Source organism: Sinocyclocheilus grahami, unplaced genomic scaffold (assembly GCF_001515645.1).
Source record: "Sinocyclocheilus grahami isolate Dianchi unplaced genomic scaffold, SAMN03320097.WGS_v1.1 scaffold56.1, whole genome shotgun sequence".
Classification (NCBI taxonomy): Eukaryota; Metazoa; Chordata; class Actinopteri; order Cypriniformes; family Cyprinidae; genus Sinocyclocheilus; species Sinocyclocheilus grahami.
In genome coordinates, this window is record NW_015505235.1 from 1,290,630 (window position 1) to 1,301,393 (window position 10,764).

The window sequence follows — 10,764 nt, forward strand, 5'->3', positions numbered from 1 at the left end:
TGGTGTGAAAAGGTTTTTATATTTGCCAAAAATATAACTTTTTTATTTTAAAAACAAACAAGCAAGCCCTGTCCAGATTAAAAAAGTAACACAAAAGTAACGTAACGCATTACTTTCCATAAAAAGTAACTAAGTAACATAATTACTTACTTTTTTATGGAGTAACGCAATATTGTAATGCATTACTTTTAAAAGTAACTTTCCCCAACACTGCTTATTTCTGGATGACGACTAGCTGACTGAACATAATCTCACTAGTTAGTTTAGTTTGGCTATAGTAATGGGTGAGTTTGAATAGCCAATCAATCAATCGATACATATTGATTTTCTTGTGCAAGAAGACATTATACTGTGCAAGAAGAGCTTTATACAAAAAATATCATCACACAAAAATAAAACAGCAAGTATCAGAATTTGCTCGCACAATCAAGCATTAGTAACAAGTTCATTTATTTATATTTTGTTTATACTGATTGCATTTACATTGAAATCGAGATAAATGAGTGTGAACAGCATTATATGCATGAGTGAATTTATGCAGTTGCGGGTCAGTAATGAGATCAGACGACACAATGAACCAGCGCTGAAGTTTCATCAGCTTTACTTCAGCATGCCTGTACTTCGCCACATCAAAATTTCATGCTCAAGAAACAGTCCTTAAAGTGCTTAAAGTGGATCAGGCACAGGGGCAAAGAAAAAATAGCAACACACCCGCATGACAAAAAACCTCCTCGCATCTGAAAACTGAGCTTTAAAGTGCAGCTGGATGAGAGAGGCAAAGTTTTGTCGCTGACATCCAGGGCATATCTCTGATCCACACGTCAGGCTGTGGCCAGCTGAAATATTAATGCACGCCTCCGTTTGCTCGAGAATAGCTTAAAGGGGCTGTCAGGGATGAACTCACCATGCTACATTTTTAGGAGAGGGGTTTCTCTCTCTCTCACACACACAATAATGCCAGCGGCTGCAATACTGACCCCAAACTCTTCTCACTGGCCTGATCTTCAAGAAATAAATCCATTTTCAGGCAAAAGATGTGTTACACAGAAAACATGACTAATAAATGTAGCTGCACGCAGCAATTAAGGGGTCAAGAGGACAACAGAGGCAAAATGAGGCGCTAAGCATGGCATTGAGCAACAGACCAACTGCAAAACTTAGTAATCAAAGACAATTATAGAAGATTTTAAGCAAAATGGTTGAAAACCCATAAATAAAATGACTTGTATTTGGTCGTAATTGCTTATCACTCTTGACCAATAGGTGGCGCTGTCACCAAATTGATCTAGTGGGGTTAATGTTGGGGGACAATGACACACACGAGGTTTGTTGTCAATATGCCAAAGCTTTGCAAAACTACAGCCTCAGATCTATTTTGGCATCATGCCATCAAGTCTGGCCAAATTTTTAATTATGCAAGTTTGGTTTGATCTAGCAAAACATATTTAATAAATTTTTGCCAGCACGGTCTGAAGATAATCCAAGCCAATTTTAGTGAAAATTCGACAAACTTGTACTATAGAGATTGTCGAATCATTGCCATGATTGTTTTCACTCCAAAGTGCCCTTCGGAGGCCGATATATTCTGTGTGCCAAATCGAACAACTTCCTGCAAGCAGTTCTATGGCTTGCCATAAACTCACGGTGCGTTCCAAACAGGATATATCGGCCTCCGAAGGGCACTTTGGAGTGAAAACAATCATGGCCGCCATATTGAAGGGTCGTTCCAAACCGAAGTGCTCAAAACTGTCCACTTCAAAGGGCCCTTCGGAAGGAAGGATTTCGAAGGGTACAACTGGATGGACACTTCAGGCCCCATGATCCTTTGCACAGATTCTTGCATGATGACGGCGCCTCCGTGTGGGCACGTGATGATGACACAGAAGGGCACTTCAAGAAACAGTTGTTTGGTCCCCTACACCCTTCAACCCTTCGAAGCTGTCACTCCAGAGGGCAAACCCATTGAAGGGATTAGGGTATAGGGATGAGCCCTTCCGAATGGAAAGCAGGGTCAAATGCGGAAGCCAAAGAGGAACAAGGAGAAGGAGGAAATATATCCTCAGATCCAGTTTGGCATAACGCCATCACATTTGATCATGAGTTATATGAGAACGATTACATCTATCAAAAAGATTTTAATACCCTTTTCCCAGCATGGTCTGAAGATGATTTGTGACCATTTTTGGGAAAATTGGACAAACCATCTGGTTTGGAAGTAGTAGGATTTTTGAAAAATTCTAAATTTTCATGATGGAAAATTACGTCATAGGATACAATCAAATCGTATTGAGCGAAGGAATCTGAATCACAAATTTTGGTTTCTAGCTCTTATGGTTCAAGTGTTATTAGCATAAATATGAGTGCAAATTTGAGCTGTTGGTGGTGCTACAGGGTTTTAGTTAAATATTGTGTGATTAATATCCAGGCTTCCTCTATTTGTGTGCAAAATTTCATAACTTTCTCACTAGCTGTTCTGTGGGTTTCCATAGACTCAATAACGGAAGAGGGAACGGAAGCTGAAGAAGAAGAAAATAGACCCAGTTTGGTTTGATCTATTAAAAACCTTTTAATAACAGTTTGCCAGCACGGTCTGAAGATGATCGGAGCCAATTTTGGTGAAAACTGTGTTTTGTTTCTGTGTTTGAGAATTTTGTTTCAGGCCTTACGGTTCAAGTTATGAGCATGAGTTCCAATTTGAGCTTTTGGTGGTGCTAGAGAGTTTGAGTTGGAGACTCCAAATTTATTGTGGTTAATTTTCACACTGTTCTCTATCTATGTGCCAAATTTCATAACTTTCCCGCAAGTGGTTCTATAGGATGCCATAGACTCAACAGTGGAAGCAGAAGTGGAAGAAAAAGAAGAATAGATGTCCTGACCTGTGTTTCTGAGATGGCCACTGTGTTTTTAAACACGATCCATTCCACATTCTCGGAGCAGGGCGGCGCGGTGAGTGAGCCGTTGTACATAAAGTATTTTTCGGTGGACTGTGGAAGCAGAGCCAGCAGAGAAAACTCTTCCAGAGGGCTGCTTTTACCTTCAATACAAGCATGTTTGTGTTTTTGTTATTGCAGTTTGAAATAATGAAAAGGTTTGTGGATGTAATCTTAAAAAAAGATTTACCAAATCGGCTCACGCTGTTTACTCCTTCAATGATGGCTGCATAGTCCTGGTTGTCTTCAATGCTGGCCTAAGAAACAGACCAAACGTAGGTCATTATGATAAAAGGGTTGCAGATATGAGTTAATATACAGATGTGTTTGTGTGTTTGATGGTCACAGGATGAAAATGTCACCTCGAAAAGGACAGCTACAGCATTAACCTTTCCTCCGCTACTTATCGCCTCGTCTATGGATTCAAACTCCTCGTCATCAAAACAATAGATCTGCATCTGTGAGAGAGAAACAACTTCAGTCCATTTCATTTTTAGCATGAATTTGGCTTAAAGTCAACATAAAATAACAAAATCATATTTGACCTAATTTACCCTTTTATTTATTTTTTGCTGGAAATTCAATGAATGGAAGATATTTAATTTCTTTTTTTCATTATGTTTAATTATATATCTCAGTAATAAGATATATTATGATATATTAAATACTTGTAAAGGAAGGATTTTTATTTGTTTTCTTTTATTATTATTATTTTTTTTTTTTAATTATTATTCTTTGCTGAAAATTCAGTGAATGGAAGGCATTTAATTTTTTTCATAATATATGTTTAAAAATATACCAAAATAAAATAACATTTATGCTGAAAATTCAATTTATATGTTTTTTTTAATTTGTCTAAATTAAATATTTGGAATGGAAGGTATTTAATTTATTTTGATAATCTTTAGATTTTTTTTATTTACTCAATTTATTTATTCATTCATTCATTTATTATTTGGAATTTTTATGGATACAGTGTAACAGAGCTAAATAATAATAATAATCAAAAATATTAATGTTATCAAATATATGTGGTGTGTTTAGTGTGAGGTGACAATGGCACACAAAGTTTGGTGTCAATATGTCAAAGCTTTGCAGAGATACAGCCTCAGAGTCATTTTGGCATCATGCCTCAAATTTGTAGTGGCGCTATACAAAAAATGGTTGTCTATAGACATGAAATCCATAACTTTGTGCCAGCATGGTCGGAAGATGATCCGAGTCAAATTTGGTGAAAATTGGACCAACGGTCTAGGAGGAGTTAGAAAAAGTAGATTTTCAACATAAATCAACATGACGGAATGGAAGTTCGGCCAACTATGGCATAATTGGTATCTATGTTGTCGGCATGACAACACTTCATTACAATAGGCTAATGCAATCAAAAGTTATTAGCAGTTTTGTAAATTTCATAATGGTTAATGAATGGTTTATCACTCTTGACCAATAGGTGGCGCTGTTACCAAATTTATGTGGCATGGCCAGTGTGAGGTGACAATGGCACATACAAAGTTTGGTGTCAATATGTCAAAGCTTTGCAGAGATACAGCCTCAGATGTAGTTTGGCATCTTTCTAGTAAATTCGTTGATGCACTAAACAAAAACCATTTCGTATATCGACAAAAAAAAACATAACTTTTTGCCAGCTTGGTCTGAAGATGATCCGAGTCAAATTTGGTGTAAATCGAACTAACGGTCGAGGAGGAGTTCGAAAAAGTAGGTTTTCAACATGAATAAAAATGGCGGACAGGAAGTTCAGCCAATTATGGCAAAATTGGTATCAATGTTCTTGGCATGATCCGAAGGAATCTATCAACATCAGTCTCATTACAATAGGCAAAAGTAAGCAAAAGTTATTAGCATTTTTAGAAATTTAATTATAACTTTTGACCACAAGGTGGCGCTGCCCCAAAACTTATTGAGTACCATCAGGGCATGGTGTCAAAGATACATACCAAGTTGTGGTATACCTATCGTAACGATAGGTCAATGCGTTTGTAAAATATAGCATTTTATCACAAAATTCAAAATGGCCGATGTCCAAAATGGCTAACATGGGAAAATTGGGTATGGTTCGACTCGGCATGATCCACCGAATCTAAAGAAACCTAAATCTAAAGAGAGTTTTGTGATTTTTGGCCAAACCATTCAGAAGTTATAAGCAAAAATAGCAATTTTTTTATATATCCTGACCACTAGGTGGCACTGAGCTGAAACACTGCGGGTAGCCTCAGGTCATGCTTGTTATAACACACACCGAGTTTGGTCTCAATACGCCAAACCATTGCGGAGATATAGCCTCACATCCATTTTCGCGTGCTTTTCATAGAATTCGTTATTGTTATTTGTTATATTGTTATTCGAGAACGGTTGGACGAATCAACCTGAATTCCATAAATTTTTGCCAGCATGGTCTGAAGATGATCTGAGCCAATTTTGGTGAAAATCAGATAAACCGTCTAGGACGAGTTCGAAAAAGTAGGTTTTTCGAATTATTAAAAATAGCGAAAATACTAAACCTTACGATTTTTTTAATTTGGTGTCCATTCGACTCGGAATCAGAGAAAAAAATGTTTTTCCTTCTGTGCCTTAAAAGTTATTAGCATAAACATGAGTGAAAGTTTAGACAAGTGGTGGCGCTAGAGAGTTTGAGTTAGAGACGCCAAACTTGCAATGGTTAATGTTGGGACTGTCCTCAATCAGTGCTAAATTTCACCACTTTCCTGCGGTTCTATGGGCTGCCATAGACTCAAGAGCGGAAGAAGAAGAAGAAAAAGAATGCCAACGGATACAATAGGTGCCATCGCACCTTCAATGCTTGGCCCCTAATAATAATAATATTAATAATTCCACAATTCAAACATTAAATTCCTCCCAGAATATTTTCCACTGAATACTGTTACACTTATGATTGTCACATTATTATGGATGTTAAATACATTGTTGAATGCATTGCCATCATTATCTTCAATCTTACAGAGAGCGATTTATGGCGATTTAGACGTGTGGTGAACTTTACCTCCAGGGGGAACCTGTTTCCATTCAGACTGTGTTCAGATCCATCTGAAGTGGCGTTACATCGGCCCCAATGGAACGTGATCCTGCCCACTTTAAACCTGGATCTGAGCCCACCTCCGCTTATGAAGTACTGACCGTTCAGACTGATTACCACTGAGAAACACGATACACACACACACACACACACACACACACACACACACAAACTCAAGGACCGCTTGACACGTAATTGTGCTCTTCATTCAGCACGCCTAATTGCTCATATTTCATTTTTCAGCTTTCATCTCTGATAAAAGATTCATTTTAAGCTTTGCCTTTTGTGCTGGAATAATCCCTCACCCTCACAGTGTCATATCAGAACAAAAGATTCAGCGCCAGCTTTTCTTCTGCGCTCCTGTAAAAGCACAGACCCTCTAAAAGACGACCAGCTGCCATTCACAGGTATGAGAAAGAAACACCAGTAGATTTGATTCTTCAGCAGCTCCATTAGTCTGCCAACGATTAATCTCAGGTTGTAATTGCATTCATCGCAGGCCATCGCTCTCGGGGGTTAATATGTCAGTGTAATTTCACTGAGTGCTGGTTAAAAGAGGGAATTCAAATGCCAGACACGTTTCATCTGCACTTCATCACATATGGAAACACCACAGACCTGTTTTGCCGTCGTTGGTGATGGTGGTGGATTCAGTGGTCAGTTGGTCCCAGTTCTCCAGCTGCAGGTTCTGGTACTGAACCCTGACCTGTGTGAACTCCTCACTGATGTCTATGGGAGACTGTCTGGCATTGCGGCACACCGGATATTTCTTTGCCCAGTGCTTCTGGTTCAGGGCCCCTGTGAAGAATAAGGGTGAATAATCTAATCTTAATAATAGCATACACTTTTATCCAAAGCTACTTACAAAAGCAATTTGTCAGACATCAATCCTGACGCAAATCAGGTAAAGATATGCTGTGTTAATCAATGCACCAAATATTGACCTGAATTTATGTTGTCTTCTCGGTAAATTTGTGTGAATGTATAAGGCGAAAGTTCTATAACTGGTACACATTTCTGCCTTGGAACCTTTTTAATTGCTTTTTAGTTTATTTATTCATTTAAATAGTCATGTAATGTGACTATATTATTTTAATAATTAAAAATGAAAATATTTATAAAAGCAGAAATATTGCATATAGTCTCTCAGTTACTATGAGATCAAAACTGCATGTAGAATAATTATACAAGAACTATAAAAATGCTATAAAAAGTAGTTTTACGAAATACAAAAAAGAGCAAAATATTGTTTAAATATTATTAAATAGTATTAATAATAATATTATTATATTAATATGAATAGATATTAATAATATTTTAAATATTTATATTATTTTAAACATTACATGTTTTCAAAAAAGGACATTATATTTCTTATAAAGAGACAAAGCTATAGTTAATATCTTAATATTTATTTTATGTATTTTATTAAAGCATGTGCCTTGGATTCAGTGCTTCTTCTAAAACATTGTGGTTCAAATGTGTTTTGACATTTTCTTGATCCTCTTCTGCCTAAAATTTTCAGATTTCTCTATTGTACACTACAAATAAAAAGGCCAAAAATGTAAACCAATGGCATATGGCAGCAAACTGAAGCACATGGTATGGCATATGAAGAGTCAGTGCTGATCAGAGCAGAATAATGCCACTTGCAGTGATGTTGAACATAAACCGAGCGCTATGATATATCACACTGACTTCAGCAGATGATAAAGTCACAGAGCAGATGGCAACGGGTCACACATCACTGAACAAACACACACACACACACACACACACAAACATAAACACAGCTGATTAAAAGTGTCCCCGAGGACGTGTCTTTAAGACACTAGATCTGAGATATCAGCTCTAATATTCCCTGGAAGGACGATTAGTGTGTATGTATATATATATATATATATATATATATTCACAGTGATTTCACTTTCAGCTCCTGGGTGGCAATTCTTCACCCTCTTAAGCTACAACATAATTAATACGTCCCTAACAGGCTATACAGGATCACGTCCACCATGAGGGGAGAGCACAACCACACATCCGTGAGCTACTTAATATCGACAAACGTCGGCCGTTAGCCTGATTGATGGATCCACATTCAACAGGAAAACAGCGTTTTGTGCTATGAGTCTGTCAGGAGGATACAGCAGTGCGCATCTGGATCAAGCAGACACACAATATGGCAAGCTGCTTTAACATTTAATCCTTAAAATGTACTAGCATCAATTTTCACACTACTAGTACTTATTTTTTAGCGACTAGTGTCTTTGCCATTAAGGACTAATGCTTATTTTTAGATACTGGTGCTTATTCATTAGTTGCTTATTCTTTAGCTCCTAGCATTTATTCATTAGCTATTAGCGCTTATTCTTTAGCTACTGACGCTTATTTAGTTAGTTACGTTTATTCTTTAGCTACTGAAGCTTATTCATTAACTACTAGCACTTATTCTTTAGCTACTGACGCTTATTTAGTTAGTTATGTTTATTCTTTAGCTACTGAAGCTTATTCATTAACTACTAGTGCTTATTCTTTAGCTACTGACGCTTATTTAGTTAGTGATGTTTATTCTTTAGCTACTGACGCTTATTCATTAAATACTAGTGCTTATTCTTTAGCTACTGACGCTTATTCTTTAGCTACTGACGCTTATTTAGTTAGTGATGTTTATTCTTTAGCTACTGACGCTTATTCATTAAATACTAGTGCTTATTCTTTAGCTACTGACGCTTATTCTTTAGCTACTGGCGCTTATTCTTTAGCTATTAGTGCTTATTCATTAGCTTCTAGCGGTTATTCATTAGCTACTAGCACATATTCTTTGGCTTATACCTTTTAATTCTTTAGCTACTAGCATGTATTCTTTAGCTACCCCCTGCTAATTAATTAGCTACTAGTGATTTTTCATTAGTGACTAGTGCTAAGCTACTAGTGCATATTCTTTAGCTACTAATGCTGATTTATCCCTTATGAAAATTAACCATGGTTTTATTATAGTAAAAGTGTAGTAACCATGTTTTTTTGGCAGACTGATTACCCTTTGTATAACCACAGTTTTACTACAAATACCATGGTTAAACTATATGGTTAGTGTAGCAAAACCATGGTTAATTTGTGGTTACCATGGTTTAACTACAATAACCATTTTTTTATTTGTAGTAAAAATTTTAAATGTAAAGTACTTTTTTTTTTTAAACTGTCTCATAGCATGTGTGACGTTTCGAGCACGCAGACTCTTCATCAGACAAATGAACAACACTGATGTACCAATCTTTATAGGCCTACCTCCAGGTGATCAAAGGTCACATGACCGTACAATATTATCATGATGATAATAATAATACCAAAACAATAACATATCAACCAAGGAGAAAAACATAGAAACAAAAATAAGAAATAAAAATAAATCAAAACATATAAAGCTTTAATACGTAATATTGTACGGTCATGTGACCTTTGATCACCTGGAGGTAGACCTATAAAGATTGGGATATCAGTGTTGTTCATTTGTCTGATGAAGAGCCTGCGTACTCGAAACGTCACATATGCTATGCGACAGATTTGTTTTTTAAAAAAAAAATTTTGATACTTTTGGAGCTTTGGTGTTGCTGACTTTACATTTAAAAAATGTTCCACTTGTTTCTTAGTCGAGCACCCAGTTGAGATCGATGTGCGTGCTTTTGCCTGCTCTTCACTTTATTTGTAGTAAAACCATGATTAATTTTCTTATGGGATTACCTACTAGTGCTTATTCTTCAGACATTAGCGCTGACCTTTCCTATTGCTTATTCATTAGCTATTAGTGTTTATTCTTTAGCTATTAGCACTTATTTATTAGCTACTAGTGCTTTGGTACTAGTAGCTTTTTACAAAACTTTAGACATTAGTTACCAGTACCTATTCATTATGATACTACAACTTTTTTATAAGACATTTATTAGCATGCTAGAACATTGAGGATTAAAATGGCTTGCCACACGCACGCACGCACGCACACCCACACACACATGGATACGCTGTAATCAAAGAGAAGTGCTGCTGCTATGGTAACCACTAGTCTGCGTATGTGGCATAAACGCAGAGCCTGAAGTAATTTCAAGGATTTTGAGACCTCTGGGCTGCTCTGACATTTTGAATATTTCTATTTTTCTAACAGCATGTAAGGTCAGATCGCTCACGATCGAAGTCTGCAATAATAGGTAGGATGCGCTTTGGCCTTTGAAGCGATCTGCAGAATTATGGCGCATGGGAACGAACGTGATCACAGATGGGAACGGTTATTGCGGATTCCTCCCCCTCCATAATGACACCCTGATCCACACTGACATTCAGTCTGATTACACCAACCAATTATCCACAACAGTTTCCACGAAAGAAAGTCGGCAAAGGAGAGGTAGAGCGAACAACCCGTGTGAATGTCTGTGGACTCATAAAGGAGCAACTATTCACAAAAACACCTTCTCTGATGGTCAACAATTGAATAGTAGGCAACAATATAATTAAAAATATTTAATAGTGTACTATTTAAATAGTTTAACAATTAAATGTCAATAATTAATTAAGTTTAAAATGCCATTTTTTTGTTATTTTTAAATTAAATATAAAATATTATATATAATTATAATATTATTTGTATTATTATATTAAATATAATTTTATACAAATATATGTAATATTAATATGATAAACGTTGGTAATTATTATTAACTTATATATTAAGTTGTATATATTTATATTTAATTTTATAAAAGTTAAAATTACAAAAAATTAATTACCGAATTG

General features: G+C 36.2%; 1 protein-coding gene across 2 annotated transcripts in view; it reads right to left on the reverse strand.

Annotated features, from left to right (window-relative positions):
- ptprz1b (protein tyrosine phosphatase receptor type Z1b) overlaps nt 1-10,764 on the reverse strand; it is a 53,981-nt gene that overhangs the window by 24,859 nt on the left and 18,358 nt on the right. For both annotated transcript variants that reach the window (XM_016270318.1, XM_016270317.1), the window contains exons 3-7: nt 6,601-6,780; nt 5,950-6,101; nt 3,293-3,388; nt 3,121-3,187; nt 2,877-3,034 (exon numbers count right to left, since the gene is read on the reverse strand). In XM_016270318.1, coding sequence (XP_016125804.1) covers nt 2,877-3,034; nt 3,121-3,187; nt 3,293-3,388; nt 5,950-6,101; nt 6,601-6,780 — 653 coding nt within the window. The remainder of the gene's footprint in view (nt 1-2,876; nt 3,035-3,120; nt 3,188-3,292; nt 3,389-5,949; nt 6,102-6,600; nt 6,781-10,764) is intronic.